This window comes from Odocoileus virginianus, chromosome 15 (assembly GCF_023699985.2).
Source record: "Odocoileus virginianus isolate 20LAN1187 ecotype Illinois chromosome 15, Ovbor_1.2, whole genome shotgun sequence".
In the NCBI taxonomy this organism is placed as follows: Eukaryota; Metazoa; Chordata; class Mammalia; order Artiodactyla; family Cervidae; genus Odocoileus; species Odocoileus virginianus.
The window spans coordinates 31,701,808-31,721,103 of NC_069688.1; the positions used below are offsets into that span (position 1 = coordinate 31,701,808).

General features: G+C 41.0%; 1 protein-coding gene across 2 annotated transcripts in view; it reads right to left on the bottom strand.

The window, feature by feature from the left end:
* MAL2 (mal, T cell differentiation protein 2) overlaps positions 1-19,296 on the bottom strand; it is a 74,501-nt gene that overhangs the window by 17,688 nt on the left and 37,517 nt on the right. The window contains exon 4 of one of the 2 annotated variants that reach the window (XM_020889063.2): positions 1,462-1,555. The exons of the other annotated variant lie outside the window; for it this stretch is intronic. Within the exon in view, the coding sequence (XP_020744722.2) occupies positions 1,462-1,555 (94 nt within the window). The remainder of the gene's footprint in view (positions 1-1,461; positions 1,556-19,296) is intronic. 2 annotated transcript variants of the gene reach the window in all.

Below are 19,296 nucleotides of genomic sequence, written 5' to 3' on the forward strand. Positions count from 1 at the left end.
TAAGTAACCCATGTCTTAGTCTCCAAAGCCTGAAACCAGCTTGGAACCTTTGGCTCACCTCATCTGAGCAGTGGTGTATGAGTTGTCTTCTCTAATTCTGACCTTCTTCTGTTGATTTTACTCAGGAAAACTCCTGGTTGGGAGGTCGTGGGGAGACACTTTCCATATGCAAATAAGATAATTATTCAAGAAAAATGGTCTAATGTAGTGTAGACAAATAAGTTAAATATTATCCATCGTCCTATGGGGTTTCTTAGAAATCAACATGTTTTCCTTTGATTTATAAACTCATGGCTTTGAAAGAAAGTTTAAACTGGAAAGTTCTCATTCATTTAAATCCAGCATAACATTTGCTTACAGTTGTTTGAAGTTTAAGAAACCCCTTGAGACTTATTTATTTAAAAAATCAGCCATTTAAGATGTAAAAGCCCTTTTAGCTCTTTTCATTCTTAAGAACAGGAAATTATGATTTTTATAAACACAAATAAACAGAAAAGTCTGATGCTAGAGTTCAGTTTGCAACATAAAAAGTAATGGTGCTGGAGTCAGTTTTAAATTAGGCAAATAGATTCACACTTCCATGGTTTGATGAGAAAAATCAGACTTTGGTAAAATGAGGAATGGCTGTCTTTTATGTAGAGTAGCAAACTATAGCAGGATATCAAGAGTTTAACTCTGCATATTTTTTCACTTCACCTCAGCTCAGTGAGTTACTGAATTTCAGAGATTCCAGAAATACCAAACCTTTAGGAAAAAATTATCCAATCATAAACTGACAGTGTTTGAAGAGACTTTATAAAAGGTCATTTTATTGGTTAAAGCATTCTGAGTTGCAAGTGACAGATAATCCACCCACACTGGGCTTAAACAAAAGAAGAAATTATCTTATGTGACTGAAGAAGTCAGAGGTAACGGGGGTTTCAGCCAGGGGAGAAAGGAAGAGACTCAAACAATGTCATCAGAACTCCAGGTCCTTCTACCTCCAAGCTTTGACTTCCCCTTTAGGCTTCATGTAATAGCAAGGTGGCTGTAAGTAACCTGGAGCCATATATTCATTCTTGGGTTCCATTGAAATCCCATGGAGAATTACCGAGACACTCTGGCCAGTTTCTCAGTAATTGTTTCAAGACTCCCCGCATCTCTGATTGGGTCAGGAGTCCATTTCTGAGCCAATCACGGCACTTGAGGAGTCTGATTCTCTGATTGGCCTGGCTCCAGAATTACAAGTTAACGGTGGATCTAGGGATTTGAGTGCATTTTGCTTGAACCACAGGGATAGAGGTAGAGAGGTAATATTCCAGAGGAAAAACTGGAGAGTCAAACAAATCATCCAACAAACAGAGCCAAACAAAAATGTCCACCCTAGAACCTTCTGCACTGGTTCATCCGATGTTTGAGTCCCTTGAATTGGGAAAGTGGAATAGGAGCCTGGATCCAAGTCCTAGCTTTGCCATAACTTACCTGGCTGATGGGGCTCCGTTGCTTCACTTCTCTGCACTTCAGGATCCTTGCTTCTAAAAGCAACTTGATGCTGTCTCCGAGTTCTCTTCCAGCTCTGAAATGGTAATGATCCCAAGCTTGCCAAATGAGAATGGGAAGATTCTTCTGGCCTAAGATTTCATGGAAAAGCAAACGGAAGCAGCCCCAGGTGCAGGGCAGAAAAGGGAGCCAGCAGACCCCGGGCCATGGAGCAAAGGAAGCAAAGAGAATGCCCCAGGGAGCGGGGTCAACTCTGGGACAGGACATCTCTCTGCAAGCTAAGGAGCACCCTCCAGTCTCTGCTGAGTACTCTGGGAGTGAGTGTACTGGAGCAGCGGAGATAGTTGCCATAGAGAGGGATAAATAGACTGTTGTTTGGTGCAATAACTTGGTTTCTGCCAGGAAGTTTCACACTCAAAATAAATATTATATATGGCTCCCATCGGCAGTGCCTAATCCGGAAAGGAAAAAAAATGTATATTTTAGGAGGTGTTTTAATAAAGTGCTATGATTCTAGATGTTCATGACTTCCCATATAAAATCCTTGAAGTCATATATGTTTTGGAATCCAATTTTTTAGCTTTTGAAAAACAAATATGGAACATGTACCATATATTACCCAAAGTGGGATATAGTGTAGAAGCCTAGTCATCAAGTCAATATTTCTACAGTAAAACTTACTAATGTTCACATTGAGAGGTAAATAAAGACTAAAAATAGTCTCCTGTTAGGTCAGATCAGATTTCTGAGAAACAACAACAACACTGTTTTAAGGTTTTTTTGGACTTCAGAGTTATGGATAAAGCACTACAGACTTATAAATGCCAGAGCTAAGTAAGATTATTTTGGAAAAGATTAAAAGAGATGGAATACAGAATATTAGTTTAAAAATGAAATTGCTTTTATTTATTAATCAGGGACATATTTACTTCCTTGTCTATTTCATCTTTCCAGTAGGTGTTCAGTAACTCTTGGTGAAATGAATATTGGCCGTGTTCTCACCATTACCCCAAATTCTCCACTGAATGTGTGTGTGCTCGGTCATGTCTGACTCTTCAGGAGCCCTGTGGACTGCAGCCTGCCAGGTCCTCTGTCCGTGGGGATTTCCAGGCAAGGATACTGGGGGTGGGTTGCCATGTCCTACTCCAGGGCATCTTCCCGACCCAAGGATCAAATCCTCCTCTCTTGCATCTCCTGCATTGGCAGGTGGACTCTTTACCACTGCGCCACCAGGGAAGCCTCACCCCAATCCTAGAAACTATTTATAGTTCTCCCAACATGCTCAAGCCACCTTACCTTGTTCCTTTGCCCATGGTATCCTCACTTTCTAAAGCTGCCTATCCCCTCAAATGCCTTGCTAACTTACATTTGTGATTCAGACTCAGTTCAGACCCCTGTTCCTTTAGGAAGTTTTTCAGATCATGCCCAGCTGGGACCTCTTCTGTACACCTATAGTGAGCACTCTGTTTATAATCCTATTACAACATACTTTATAATGTCTATATTCTTGCATGGGATTGTTAGATTTCTATGAGCAGTGGCCAAGAAATTCATATCCTATTACCTACAAAAACTCATAATATCCCGCAATAAATTTTTGATGAAAGAATACACACACACACACACATAAACTCACATATCCCACATATTAAGGGATGAATATTGGTGAATGAATACACACACACATACACATACACACACACATCCCACATAAAATTCAATATGTCCTTTCACTTTTCCAAAATGTAAAATATTGGCCCATGAAATCTAGGAAATGTTTCTTTGCTTTTTCATGACTCAAATGACTAGTATATCATTCAGCGTGGCAGGGTTACCCTGAAGTAAAAACCAATCTGGAATCTTGGAGGCCACCTGGGCCCTAAGCAGCTCAACCCCCTCATGTGCCCAAGTCATGAAACATCTGGAGTATGCGAGGACCAGCAGAATTTCAGCTATGAAGACGTTTAGTTTGCTGTCGACACTTAGAACCAGATTTATGAGTAAAAGCTCACAGTTTATTATCACATGTTGACTTTTAAAAAGCAACTTCTAGATCAATATCAATTTGTTTTATTCTACTTCTTCTACGTCAGCTTCTAAAGGCCTGATTCTCTCAGTCTTTACATCTTTTTAAAAAATTTTAATTTGACATAGGAGTAGAGTTGATTAACAATGTTGTATGAATTTCAGGTGTATAGTAAATTGATTCAGTTTATACATATATATGTATGATTTCTTTTTCAGATTCCTTTCCCATTTAGCTTGTTACGGAATACTGAGCGGAGTTCCCTATGCTATACAGTAGGCTCTTGTTGATTATCCACTGTATGCTATATTTAAAATGGATAGCTAACAAGGACCTACTATATAGCGCAGGGAACTCTGCTCAATGTTATGTGGAAGCTTGGACGGGAAGGGGGTTTGGAGGAGAATTGAAACATGTATACGTATGGCTGAGTCCCTTTGCTGTTCACCTCAAACTATTGCAGCATTGTCAATGGACTATATCCCAATACAAAATAGAAAGTTCAAAAGAAAAAAAGAATAAATAAATATAGCAGTGTGTATATGTCCATCCCAGAGTCCCAATCTGTCGTTTCCTGGACCACCACATACCCAATCATCTAAGGAGTCCTTCCCTCCTTCCTCTTTCTGCTCTTAACACCCTAACCATCACCCCTGTGTGTCTGGGTTATAGCACTAGCTTGCTGAGTATCCTGCGTCTCCTACTTCAACCCATCTCTACACCTTACAGCTAGAATAATCCTATTAGAACATTCTTTTGCATGTCAGTGTTTCTCCAGAGTTTACAGAATAAAATATTAAAGCTATAGCTTAGTATTCAAGGCCTGTTATCATTTGTCCCTGACCTCCACTATGACCTCATTTTCTTATTATCTCCTCTGAAAGCCTTTGGCTCATGTGCAGGGGCCCTCCTTGAGTCTCTGTGTCTTATCTGGCCTGGCTTAATAACAGTTCTTATCTCTTAGGGTTGTCCTTAAGATTGAATGAAACAATGTATTATAAATCTCCTAGCACACTGCCCTATGGTACCGTTGGCTCTTGATATTACTATGGCACATGGTTAAAAATACATATGACAGGGACTTCCCTGGAGGTCCAGTAGTCAAGACTTTGCCTTCGATTGCAGGGGCATTGGATTTGGCTCCTGGTTGGGGAGCTAAGATCCCCCATGACTTGTGGCCAAAAAACCAAAACAGGAAAAGAAACAATATTGTACCAAGTTAAATAAAGACTTTAAAAACAGTCCACATCAAAAAAACTCTTTAAAAACACACATGACACCTTTGTGACACTCATCAGCAATACCTTTTTAATTATCAGTGTCCTTGTGGTGTGCCAGTGCATCCCTCACTCATTATTACCCTGAGCACAGAGAGCATTCTAACCAACACACACAGGTCAGTCATTCACATTTGAAAACCATATAAATAGTTCTCACTTAGTGCTTTTCGGTGAATAGTTCCAGTTCCCATCACTCAAATGATGGCATGACAGTATAGTCCTCAGTCTTATGGAGTTTCACTGTGACTGCCAATAGTTAAGCAGCCACTCAAAAGAGGTATCGTTTTGAAGATCAAAGTATTTGCTTTTTTAGCTGCCAGGGATGGAGTGTTATAAATCCACTATGCTGTGTAGTTTTTTCTTTTAATTGAAGTATAGTTGATTTACAGTGCTTCAGCTACAGCAAAGTAATTCAGTTATACATATTAATATGCATATGTATATATATTAATATACATATATTAGTTTCTTTTCTATTGTAGGTTATGAGAAGATATTGCATATAGTTCTCTGTGCTAAACAGTAGGAACTGTTGTTTGTCTATTTTACATATAGTGATATTTATGTTAATACCAGACTCCTGATTTATCCCTACCCCTCCTTCCCGCTCTGGTAACCATAATCTTGTTTTTCATGTCTGTGGGTCTGTTTTGCAGATTAGTTCATTTGTATCATTTGTTTTGGATTCCACACATAAGTTATATCATATGATATTTGTCTTTGTCCAACTTACTTCCCTCTTCACTTAATATGATAATCTCTAGGTCCATCCATGTTGCTGCAAATGATGTTACCTCATTCTTTTTCATAAATGAGTAATATTCATATATATATATGAATTATATATATATAATATATAGTTATATATCTTATAATTATAAAATATAAAATATATCTGCCCTGGTGGCTCAGACAGTAAAGAATCTGCCTGCAATGTGGGAGACTGGGTTTGATCCCTGGGTTGGGAAGCCCCCTGGAGGAGGGCATGGCAACCCACTCCAGTATTCTTGCCTAGAGAATCCCCATGGACAGAGGAGCCTGGTGGGCTACAGTACATGGGGTCACAAAAAGTTGGACACACCTGAGCAACTGAGCACTGCATATATATATATGATGCTAGGAGGGATTGGGGGCAGGAGGAGAAGGGGACGACAGAGGATGAGATGGCTGGATGGCATTACCAACTCGATAGACATGAGTTTGAGTAAACTCCAGGAGTTGGTGATGGACAGGGAGGCCTGGCGTGCTGCGATTCATGGGGTCACAAAGAGTCAGACACAACTGACCGACTGAACTGAACTGATATATATATATATATATATGTATATATATATATACACACACACATATATATGTATGTATATAAAATATCTTTATATATATCTATATATATATATATATGTAAACATATATATCAGTTCAGTCACTCAGTCATGTCTGACCCTCTGTTACCCTATGGACTGCAGCACACCAGGCTTCCCTGTCCATGCCAACTCCCAGAACTTGCTCAAACTCATGTCCATCAAGTCAGTGATGCCATCCAACCATCTTGTCCTCTGTCATCCCCTTCTCCTCCTGCCTTCAATCTTTCCCAGCATCAGGGTCTTTTCCAATGAGTCAGTTCTTCACATTGGGTGGCTAAAGTACTGGAGCTTCAGCTTCAGCATCAATCCTTCCAAAGAATATTCAGGATTTATTTCCTTTAGGATTGACTGGTTTGATTTCCTTGCTGTCCAAGAGATTCTCAAGAGTCTTCTCCAACACCATAGTTCAAAAGCATCAATTCTTTGCTGCTCAGCTTTCTTTATAGTCCAACTCTCACATCCATACATGACTACTGGAAAAACCATCAGTCCAGTTCAGTTCAGTCACTCAGTCATGTCCGACTCTTTGCGACCCCATGAATCGCAGCACACCAGGCCTCCCTGTCCATCACCAATTCCTGGAGTTTACTCAAACTCATGTCCATTGAGTTGGTGATGCCATCCAGCCATCTCATCCTCTGTCATCCCCTTCTCCTCCTGCCCCCAATCCCTCCGAGCATCAGGGTCTTTTCCAATGAGTCAACTCTTCGCATGAGGTAGCCAAAGTGTTGGAGTTTCTGCTTCAGCATCAGTCCCTCCAATGAACACCTAGGACTGATCTCCTTTAGGATGGACTGGTTGGATCTCCTTGCAGTCCAAGGGACTCTCAAGAGTCTTCTCCAACACCACAGTTCAAAAGCATCAATTCTTTGGCACTCAGCTTTCCTAACAGTCCAACTCTCGCATCCATAAATGACCACTGGAAAAACCATAGCCTTGACTATATGGACCTTTGTTGGCAAAGTAATGTCTCTGCTTTTTAATATGCTGCCTAGGTTGGTTATAACTTTCCTTCCAAGGAGTAAGCGTCTTTTAATTTCATGGCTGCAATCACCATCTGCAGTGATTTTGGAGCCCCCCCCAAAAAAGTCATCCACTGTTTCCACTCTCTCCCCATCTATTTCCCATGAAGTGTTGGGACCAGATGCCATGATCTTAGTTTTCCGAATGTTTATCTTTAAGCCAATTTTTTCACTCTCCTCTTTCATTTTCATCAAGAGGCTTTTTAGTTCCTCTTCACTTTCTGCCATAAGGGTGGTGTCATCTGCATATCTGAGGTTATTGATATTTATCCTGGCAATCTTGATTCCAGCTTGTGCTTCATCCAGCCCAGCATTTCTCATGATGTACTCTGCATATAAGTTAAATAAGCAGGGTGACAATATACAGCCTTGACATACTCCTTTTCCTATTTGGAACCAGTCTGTTGTTCCATGTTAAGTTCTAACTGGTGCTTCCTGACCTGCATATAGGTTTCTCAAGAGGCAGGTCAGGTGGTCTGGTATTCCCATTTCTTTCAGAATTTTCCACAGTTTATTATGATCCACACAGTCAAAGGCTTTGGCAAGTCAATAAAGCAGAAATAGATGTTTTTCTGGAACTCTCTTGCTTTTTCAATGATCCAATGGATGTTGGCAATTTGATCTCTGGTTCCTCTGCCTTTTCTAAAACCAGCTTCATGGTTCACATATTGCTGAAGCCTAGTTTGGAGAATTTTGAGCATTACTTTACTAGCGTGTGAGATGAGTGCAATTGTGTGGTAGTTTCAGCATTCTTTGGGATTTCCTTTCTTTGGGACTGGAATGAAAACTGACCTTTTCCAGTCCCTGGCCACTGCTGAGTTTTCCAAATTTGCTGGCATATTCAGTGCAGCACTTTCACAGCATCATCTTTCAGGATTTGAAATAGCTCAACTGGAATTCCATCACCTTCACTAGCTTTGTTCGTAGTGATGCTTTCTAAGGCCCACCTGACTTCACATTCCGGGATGTCTGGCTCTAGGTGAGTGATCACACCATCGTAATTATCTGGGTTATGAGGATTTTTTTGTACAGTTCTTCTGTGTATTCTTGCCACCTCTTCTTAATATCTTCTGCTTCTGTGAGGTCCATACCATTTCTGTCCTTTATTGAGTCCAGTTTTGCATGAAATGTTCCCTTGGTATCTCTAATTTTATTGAAGAGATCTCTAGTGTTTCCTATTCTGTTGTTTTCCTCTATTTCTTTGCATTGACTGCTGAGGAAGGCTTTCTTATCTCTCCTTGCTATTCTTTGGAACTCTGCATTCAAATGGGAATATCTTTCCTTTTCTCCTTTGCTTTTCGATTCTCTTCTTTTCACAGCTATTTGTAAGGCCTCCTCACAGAGCCATTTTGCTTTTTTGCATTTCTTTTCCATGGGGATGGTCTTGATCCCTGTCTCCTGTACAAAGTCACGAACCTCTGTCCATAGTTCATCAGGCACTCTGTCTATCAGATCTAGTCCCTTAAATCTATTTCTTACTTCCACTGTATAATCATAAGCAATTTGATTTAGATCATACCTGAATGGTCTAGTGGTTTTCCCCACTTTCTTCAATTTGAGTCTGAATTTGGCAATAAGGAGTTCATGACCTGAGCCACAGTCAGCTCCCAGTCTTTTTTTTGCTGACTGTATAGAGCTTCTCCATCTTTGGCTGGAAAGAATATAATCAATCTGATTTCACTGTTGACCGTCTGGTGATGTCCATGTGTAGAGTCTTCTCTTGTGTTGTTGGAAGAGGGTGTTTGCTTTGACCAGTGTGTTCTTTTGGCAAAACTCTATTAGCCTTTGACCTGCTTCATTCTGTACTCCAAGGCCAAACTTGCCTGTTACTCCAGGTGTTTCTTGACTTCCTACTTTTGCATTCCAGTCCCCTATAATGAAAAGGACATCTTTTTTGGGTGTTAGTTCTGAAAGGTCTTTTAGGTCTTCATAGAACCGTTCAACTTCAGCTTCTTCAGTCTTACTGGTTGGGACATAGGCTTGGATTACCGTGCTATTGAATGGTTTGCCTTGAAAACGAACAGAGATCATTCTGTCATTTTTGAGATTGCATCCAAGTATTGCATTTTGGACTCTTTTGTTGACCATGATGGCTACTCTATTTCTTCTAAGGGATTCCTGCCCACAGTAATAGATACAATTGTCATCTGAGTTAAATTCACCCATTCCAGTCCATTTTAGTTGGCTGATATCTAGAATGTTGACTAAATGTTGACTAAAAGCTATATATGTATATATTATTATATATATACACCATAATATATATATAAATTATACATATCTTCTGTATCCATTTATCTGCTGATGTACACAGATTGTTTCCATGTCTTGGTTATTGTAACTAGTGCTGCTATGAACATTGGGGTGCATGTATCTTTTCAAGTTAAAGTTTTTGTCTTTTCCAGATATAGGCCCAGGAGTGGGATTGCTGGAGTATGCTGTGTAGTATTAAGGTTGTCAAGGATGTCACACCAGCCACTGATTTACTTGGTGATAACAGGGATTGGCCGCTTGTTGGTTGTTTATAAATGTTCCCTTATTTAAATTGCCTGAAATCAGACTATAAAAACAATGCTGTACTGAAGCAAGAGTGCTGGACTAGAAATCTGAAAATCTGTCCACTGAGACCTATTTAGAGCTAATGGTGTAATCCATTAGCATCCGTTTATTTCTCAGTAGAATGTGAATAATATCTGTCTTCTTAGAAGACTGTTGTGAATAACAATTTACACTTGTGAAAATGTCTTGTTTAAATTGATAGTTTGATTTCTGTCTGCAATTTGCATCTATAAACCATAGTGTAATATTCAAAGCATGTAAGAAAAGATTTTCATTAACTCTGTGGTATTTGCTGAAATCATTGTTTCTTTAGGACCAAATTTGGTTCCTTTCTCAGAGGTAAGTAACTATAACACTGAGTCAATTGCAAGTAAGTTTTGAGAAGGTTTCTCATTATTATTCCTTATGACTTTTGCTGTTGGTTTTCCTGAAGGAAAAGAAGGCATATGGAAGAAAGGGACTTAATAGAGGATAGGAAATCTGAGAAATATGATTGCTTGGGAGTGAAGAAAAAGAAAATTTGAATATTTCTCCTTAATATTGAAAACTGAGTTGTTTGATTAAAAAGAAAATGATTTATTTGGGCTAATATCTGTGTTCCCAGAATAATGCAAAGACTCCTCTACCCCCTGGCGGGATGTCATGGGTCAGCTTATAACAGCAACAAAAACAGCAGCAGCAGCAGCAGCTCCTGTTCCAGTTCTCGTTGTTGTTCAGTCGCCAGGTTGTGTCCAACTTTCTACGACCCCATGGACTGCAGCACACCAGGCTTCCCTGTCCTTCACTATCTCCTGGAGCTTGCTCAAACTTGTGTCCATTGAGTCAGTGATACCATTCAACCATCTCTCATCCTCTGAAACCCCTTTCTCTTCCTGCCCTCAGTCTTTCCTAGCATCAGGGTCTTTTCATTACCAGACTAGCCTTCAATCTCCAAGTTGAGCCAAAATATAAAACAAGTTCTACCTGGCTCTCAACTCCCTGCTTCTTTCATGGCACCACCCCACCAAGCTGGTTGTGAATATAACTTCAACTTCAATCATGGAGGTCAAAGACTGAAAGAGCAGTGACTACAAGATTTAGCATTTTTTTTTTTTACTTTCATTAGTACATGATAAGCATGATGGCCTTAAGTGTGTTGCTATTAATAATTCAATCACCACTAAGGTTGTAAGTGAAGGCTGACAGCAGTGCCCATCTTCAGTAGAAGGAGCTACCAAGTTTTGCAAATGGGGAGAGCAGTGACTACATTCCCAAATTGAATTTCGATTAACAGCGAAAGGTATTGAAAGGTGTTTGAAAAAAATGACTTTTAATTGTAATATAATGAATGTCTCAGGGCTTGAAAGTGCTCATATTTTTCGTGTCTCCCCTCACCCTTCCTGGTGGCTCAGACAGTAAAGAAACTGCCTACAATTCAGGGGACCTGGGTTCAATCCCTGGGTCAGGAAGATTCCATGGAGGAGGGCATAGCAACCCACTCCAGTATTCTTGCCTGGAAAATTCCATGGACAGAGGAGCCTGGCAGGCTACAGTCCATGGGGTCACAAAGAGTTGGACATGACTGAGCACCTAACACCCTCACCCCTCCACCCCTACCAAGTGGAAACAGGCATTATGATTACATTCATTGCTATCTGTGTTTTTAATGATTAACTTTTGGCTTAGTGACTTAAAAGGAGCCAAACTCTCAGCCCTTACTTAGGACAGAATGTTACATACGGCCTTAAACTGGGTTTACACATAACCCTGAGGCAAGGGACTCAAAAGCAGATCAAGTTAAAATGGAAAATCTTTCTGAAGTTTCCCACTCTTGAGCAGCTACCTATCAAGTCTCTAAACTATGCTCATACTGCCCTCTCCTGGTTGGATGGAAGAACAGCTAAAAGAAAAGTGAATGTGGGTTTCAGCATTGAATGCTCTTTGATTAATTCTAAATTACCAAGTGGTCAAGAGAGAAAAACAATGGGACAGAAAAAGGATTCTCACTTGTGACTTCGCAGAGTGAGTACAAAGCCAGACTAAACATATTTCATGAAAGAACACCCCAACCAAAGTCTTGCGGTAGGGTCATTTGATTAGTAGGGTTGTCCCACAGCTATCAACCGTGAGTGACCAGAGCTAATCTGAGTTCGGGATAGATTTGCCTCAGGTGCACTAAATTGTAGGACAGGATGCAGTGGAGACATGAAACTCATGTTGCATTTGTTTTCATACACTTCATAGCTTGGTGCCCTTTGTTGAATCCTGATGGCAGATGAAAAGACTGATAGCAGGCTGGAGTGCAAAAACAGAGGTAGCTAGAAATCTGTGGCAAATGTCTGTGTCTTGTTGTAAAACACTCTAGCATTGCTCCAGATTTTATCGACCAAGTACATGGCCATGATAAAACCTAAAAGTATAAATTTACCCAACTCTTTGCACTTGGTTCAGAATTGTGAAATGTGTTAGGTTTCAGTACTTCTCGGCTTCTTGGGCCATATCACTTGGGTTGGAAATGTCGCATGACATTAAACAAATCCTCATGTTTCAACGACCTTAGTTTTCACATCTGGAATATGGTGATCATAAGGGTATGTTGAGGGGTTTGGGGAGGGTGTGATACATCTAACGTTCTTGGATCAGTGACTGTGTGTGCTCACTTGCTAAGTCATATCTGACTCTTTTGTGACCCCATGGACTATAGCCTGCCAGGCTCTTCTGTCTATGGAATTTTCCAGGCAAGAATATTGGAGCAGGTTGCCATTTTCTACTCTAGGGGATTTTCCTGACCCAAGGATTGAACCTGCATCTCTTGTGTCTCCTGCATTGGCAGGCAGATTCTTTACCACTGCGCCACCTGCGAAGCTTGGATCCATGACTAGCACACAGTAAATGTTCAATAAATGTCAGCATCTAACTCTTTGTGACCCCATGGACTGGAGCACTCCAGGCCTCCCTGTCCATCCTGGAGTTTACCCAAACTCATGTCCATTGAGTCAGTGATGCCATCCAACCATCTCATCCTCTGTCATCTCCTTCTCCTCCACCTTCAATCTTTCCCAGCATCAGGGTCTTTTCAAATGACTCAGTTCTTCACATCAGGTGGCCAAAGTATTGGAGTTTCAGCTTCAACATCAGTCCTTCCAATGAATATTCAGGACTGATTTCCTTTTGGATCTCCTTGCTGTCCAAGGGACTCTCAAGAGTCTTCCCCAACACCACAGTTCAAAAGTATCAATTCTTCGGCACTCAGCTTTCCTTTTAGTCCAACTCTCACATCCATACATGACTACTGGAAAAACCATAGCTTTGATTAGACGGACCTCTGTGGGCAAGGTAATGTCTCTGCTTTTTAATATGCTGTCTAGTTGGTCATAATTTTTCTTCCAAGGAGTAAGCTTGTAGTAAGAAGTGGTTTTAGAAAAGGCAGAGGAACCAGAGATCAAATTGCCAACATCCCTTGGATCATCGAAAAAGCAAAAGAGTTCCAGAAAATCATCTATTTCTGCTTTATTGACTATGCCAAAGCCTTTGACTGTGTGGATCACAACAAACTGTGGAAAATTCTGAAAGAGATGGGAATACCAGACCACCTGACCTGGCTCTTAAGAAATCTGTATGAAGGTCAGGAAGCAACAGTTAGAACTGGACATGGAACAACAGACTGGTTCCAAATAGGAAAATAGTACGTCAAGGATTGTCACCATGCTTATTTAACTTATATGCAGAATACATCATGAGAAATGCTGGGCTGGATGAAGCACAAGCTGGAATCAAGATTGCTGGAAGAAATATCAGATATGCAGATGACACCACACTTATGGCAGAAAGAGAAGAACTAAAGAGCCCCTTGATGAAAGTGAAAGAGGAAAGTGAAAAAGTTGGCTTAAAGCTCAACATTCAGAAAACTAAGATCATGGCATCCAGTCCCATCAATCACTTCATGGCAAAAAGATGGGGAAACAGTGGCAGACTTTATTTTTGGGGGCTCCAAAATCACTGCAGATGGTGACTGCAGCCATGAAATTAAAAGACACTTACTCCCTGACATTAACATATCTAATATTCAGAAAATTTAAAAAAGGAAAAATGCACATTCAAAATGGCCAAACAATGATAAGTACACCTCAAGGGCTTTGCTCACTGCCTATGGACAGGAAGTCAACCCATATTTGCTTCCCTTTCATCTTAACATCATTCCAGTAGTTTAAACTAAAGAAGACTTGGTACCTGATTAAACCACATGTCAGATGTGCACCTTGATTCTTGAATCTGTTAGCAAAACTTGAAAAGGGAGAGGGAATCCTGGTCATTCTTCATTTCAGAAACAATATAAAGGATCTTTGTGGACTAGATGAGGTTGCCACATTAGAATACCAGGCCACTAGAAGCCAGCAGCTGATCAGAGGGGTTATGAGAGTGAGTTTGTAGAAAGAGAAAAGAGGATGGATTTTAAAAATAGGACCCATGTTTCTGATTGCAGGGAATGCATTGCTGTATGTTCCTGAAAGGAAGCACTAAAATCCTCAGACTAAAGTGGTACAGCCAAGACTTTGGGACAAACTCACCCCAGGGCAACTGGGAAAATTTCAATTCTTGCTTGAGGCATAAAAAAATTCTAGGGGTGAAGAAAGAGAAATTATGAGAAGTTAGCTGGGCAGGTGCAATTTTTCAAGTGGACGTAAGCCTGTTGTGACTAAGCCCAAACTCCTTAGCGTGACACGGAAGGACCTTCATAATGGGAGACTAAACCTAGACAGCATATAAGAAAGCAAAGGTCCATTTAGTCAAAGCTTTGGTTTCAGTAGTCATGTACGGATTTAAAAGTTGAACCATAAAGAAGGCTGAGCACTGAATAATTGATGCTTTCAAAATGTGGTGTTGGAGAAGACTCTTGAGAGTCCTTTGGACAGCAAGGAGATCAAAGTAGTCAGCCCTAAAGGAAATCAACCCTGAATATTCATTAGAAGGACTAATGCTGAAACTGAAGCTCCAATACTTCGGCCACCTGATGCTCCACCAACTCATTAGAAAAGACCTTGATGCTGGGAAAGATTGAAGGCAGGAAGAGAAGGGGACAGAAGAGGATGAAATGGTTGAATGGCATCACCGATTCAATGGACATGAGTTTGAGTAAGCTCTGGGAGATGGTGATGGACGGGGAAGCCTGGCATGCTGCACTCCATGGGGTCACAGAGAGTCAGACATGATTTAGGGACTGAACAATGAATACTAACAACTCCAGCATCATCCCTGAATCTGTCACCATCACACATTCCAAGCTGTCACCATCACATATTCCACGCTGACTCCACGCGGAACCACTTTGCTTCCTGAACACAGCATCTCTTTTTCTGGGCCGTTACACACGTGGGTCTGATACTGAGCAGTACCCTGTGGGGCTCCTGGGCACAAAAACCTTTCTGTGTCCCCCATTTCTTTATTACAGGAAATAGGCTTCATTCAGCCTTCAAGATCTTCCCTGAGTTCCAACCCGCAGGTTCTAACAGTTGTTAATTAGGGAAGGGAGGGGATGCAGAGACAAGGGAGGAAGAGTTGAGGAATAACAGTGCAGCCTTGAGGCAGGGTCCTGGTTCCCCCTCAAGCAATATACATAACAATATCTTTGAGCTGTTTTGCAGATACTGAATCCTCCACCAGGTAATGGCAACCCACTCCAATACTCTTGCCTAGAAAATCCCATGGACGGAGAAGCCTGGTAGGCTACAGTCCATGGGGTCGCAAAGAGGTCAGACATGACTGAGCAACTTCACTTTCCTTTTCCTTTCCACCGGGGAGAAGCTAAGGATGTGCTGCCTACTAGCTCGTAGATCCTAGCTCCCAGGCTACCAGGAGGTTGATGATGCTGACTCCCACTTACCTCACCACCAACCAATCAGAAAACTGTGCCTGAGCTGATCATGCCCTCTTTGATCCATTACTGTATCATTTCTCACTACCTTCTCCAGGGACACACAGTTTTTGAGGGCATTAGCCCACTGTGACCTCTTTGCCTGGCAAAGCAATAAAGTTATTCCTTTTTACTTCACTCGAAACTCTGTCTCTGAGATTTAGCTCAGTGTTGGGGTACAGAGGCTAGATTCAGTTTCAGGCCTCTCTGCCTGGAATGCCCATCTCCTTACTGTCTTGATACTTTCTTGTGTGTGTTAACCGCTTAGTCCTGTCCAACTCTGCGACCCAACAGACTATAGCCTGTCAGGCTCCTCTGTGCATGCAATTCTCCAGGCAAGAATACTGGAGTGGGTAGCCTTTCCCTTCTCCAGGGGCCCTAATTGATCCTGTAGATCCCTTATATATGTCACTTCTACCAAGAAGCACACTTCTTCCCTCTACAACCTTCCCTCATGCTTCCATAGCATTCTAGGCTTATCTCTATAATCAGCTTTTTCTATCTTTATTGTACATTAACTTACAGATCCCCTCCTTATGGACAGTTACTGGGTCTTATTCATCGTCTTGGTTTCATCTCTTCCACATTTCTTGTCCTAAAATAGGTTATCAATACCTATTTTGAATAACTGTAAAGACTCTCTTACTTTCCTTAGGACAATCCAGAATTTCTACTTGAGAATTTTACTCAGCGGCTGATTTTACCTTAGTGGTGAGGTCACCCTTAAGGCATTGTTTAAGGACATGGTAAGACCTTAATAAAAGCCCTGAAGTCAGCAACCACTCTAGAATTCTTTTCTTTTACTTTTAGAATCTCCATCAATGTGTAGTTTATTGTTATTTGTGTATAGCAACTGCCCTGAAGCAAGCTGACATTTTAGCTTTAAATGTAACCAGTGATATACTAAAGCATGTTGTATTATGAAAATACGTGGTCCAAATACATGACGACTGCAGAACTACCTGTAACATGAAGGGCTTTGACTGATTTGCCTGGTGGTGCTTAAAACATCTTAGAGGTCTTCACACTCATTGTCCAATTAGACTCTCCCAACAGTCCCTTACAGGCCGAGGCTGTAATTTCCAGTCTTATAGAGAAGGAAATTATGATTGCTGTATAGTTTTCCCAGGCTTATTCAGTAAACAGGTGGATGCCAGAGTTGACAGTCCTTACCATTTCTAACTTGGAGCTTGCATCTGAACTCAAGATTTGTACATGCAATCGCTTCTCAACATGGACAACTAAGGAATCTTAAACTTAAAAACAAATTTGAAGGACTTTTCTTGGTGGTGATTAAGATTCCCTACTTCCAACGCAAGGGACCCAGGTTCGATCCCTGGTTGGGGAAGTAGATCCCATATACCTCAACTGAGAGTTTGTATACTGCAACTAAAGATCCCAAGTGCTGCAACTAAGACCCAGTGCAGTCTAACTAATTAATTAATTAAAATTTAAACAAACAAAACAAACTTCACATGTCTATATGCGTTAAATTGTGTCCCCTCACCCAAAAAAATTATGTTCAAGTTCAAACCTCCAGTACTTTGAATGTGACCTTATTTGCAAATAGACTTTGCAGATGCAAGGTGATTAAAGTGGGTCCTCATCCAATGTGACTGTGTATTTTTAAGAGACAAGCTCAGAGAGAATGCCATGAGATGACAGATGCAGAGACTGGAGTGATAAGAGTTGTAAGGCAAGGAACCTCAAGGATTGCCAGTCACCACCAGAAAGGAGGGAGAAGCAAGAAAGAACTCTATCAGAGTCTCAGAGAGAGCAGGGTCCTGCCAACACCTTGATATCAAGCTTCTAGCCTCCAGAATGTGAGCAAATATGTTTCTGCTGTTTTAAGTCACCACTTTGTGGTAATCTAATACAGCAGCCTTAAAAAACTAATACAATATCTAAAGCCTAACATTTGAATCTTTTCTAAACCCCTTCCTCCCATCAGTTTAGTTCAGTTCAGCCACTCAATCATGTCCAACTCTTTGTGACCCTGTAGACTGCAGCACGCCAGGCTTCCCTGTCCATTGCCAACTCTCGAAGTTTACTCAAACTCGTGTCCATCACATCAGTGATGCCATGCAACCGTCTCATCTTCTGTTGTCCCCTTCTCCTCCTGCCTTCAATCTTTTCTAGCATCAGGGTCTTTTCCAATGAGTCAACTCTTCTCATGAGGTGGCCAAAGTATTGGAGTTTCAGCTTCAACATTAGTCCTTCCAATGAACACCCAGGATTGATCTCCTTTAGGATGGACTGGTTGGATCTCCTTGCAGTCCAAGGGACTCTCAAGAGTCTTCTCCAACACCACAGTTCAAAAGCATCAATTCTTCATCACTCAGCTTTCTTTATGGTCCAACTTCCTCCCACAGTTTCTTGTAAAGTAGTAAATGGCAACTCCATCCTTGATCTGTTTTCTCCTCTTGCTCACACTCCAAACCCGGTCCATCCACACACTCTGCTGGCTTTACCATCATAGCATGCCTAGAGTCCAACCACTTATCACCACCTCCACTGCTGCTCCTCTGACCTGACCACCAGCATCCCTCTCACCTGGTTTATTGCAACAGCCTCTTAACGAGTACACATGCTTCTACCTTTGTTCCTCTATACCCTGTTCTCAGCCCAGCAACCACCATGATCTTGCTAAAACATAAGTCAAATTATACCACCTTCTGCTCACGACACTTCAATGGCTTCCCAACAAACACAGAAAAAGGTAGAGTCCTTTCATGTAAATACAAGACCCTATATGAGCTGCATCTGCCGGCACTGCTTCTTGCTTCATGTCACCAGACTCCTTCTGTTCACTTCTTTCTGGCTCTGGTAGCCACTGGCTTGATCCTGGATCAAGTCCTTTGGAGAGATTGTCCAAGTCCCTAAAGGCTTTTCTCTTAGTCACCTGCTTGCATCCATCCCCCAACTGCAGGATTCGGCTCCTTGCCTCTAAGCTCCCCTACCCAATTTATTTAAAATAACTCTATGTCCAATGATCATCCTATACCCTTTACCTTGTTTCATTTATCTCATTAGCACTGATGAATATCTAACCTTTCATATATGTGCTTTGCATCTGTTTACTGCCTCTCTCCTCACATTACAATGTAAACCCTATGAGGATAATAACATTGCTTTCTTCCTTGTCTCTGTAGCATCTAGAAACATAGCTGACACGTAAAGGAATTCAATAAATGTTTGTTGAATAAATGGATAATAAAATCTCTTAAGTCAGTCTGCTACTTTTCCCATTTATTCAAATGACAGAAAAAGAAATACAGTGTCAGTGACATAAATGACTAAACTAGATTAGCTTTTTAAAAAACTGTGAATATACTCAACACATTAACAATTTTTGCATTCCTCTGAATTAACCACCATAAAATATTTAAATGATTTAAATACCTTGTCAGACTTACCTGAAATGACCAACAGATTCAAAAGTGGAGGAGGAGAAAGAAAAGAGATAAGAAAGAGGCAGGAGGAGGACTTTTATAGTTTATCAAGGTAAGAGTGTTCACAATCAAAACAAAAAGAATGAATACTGAAAAAGTGAAGTGAAGTCGCTCAGTCGTGTCCGACTCTTTGTGACCCCATGGACTGTAGCCTGCCAGGCTCCTCTGTCCATGGGATTTTCCAGGCAAGAATAATGGAGTGGGTAGCTGTTCCCTTCTCCAGG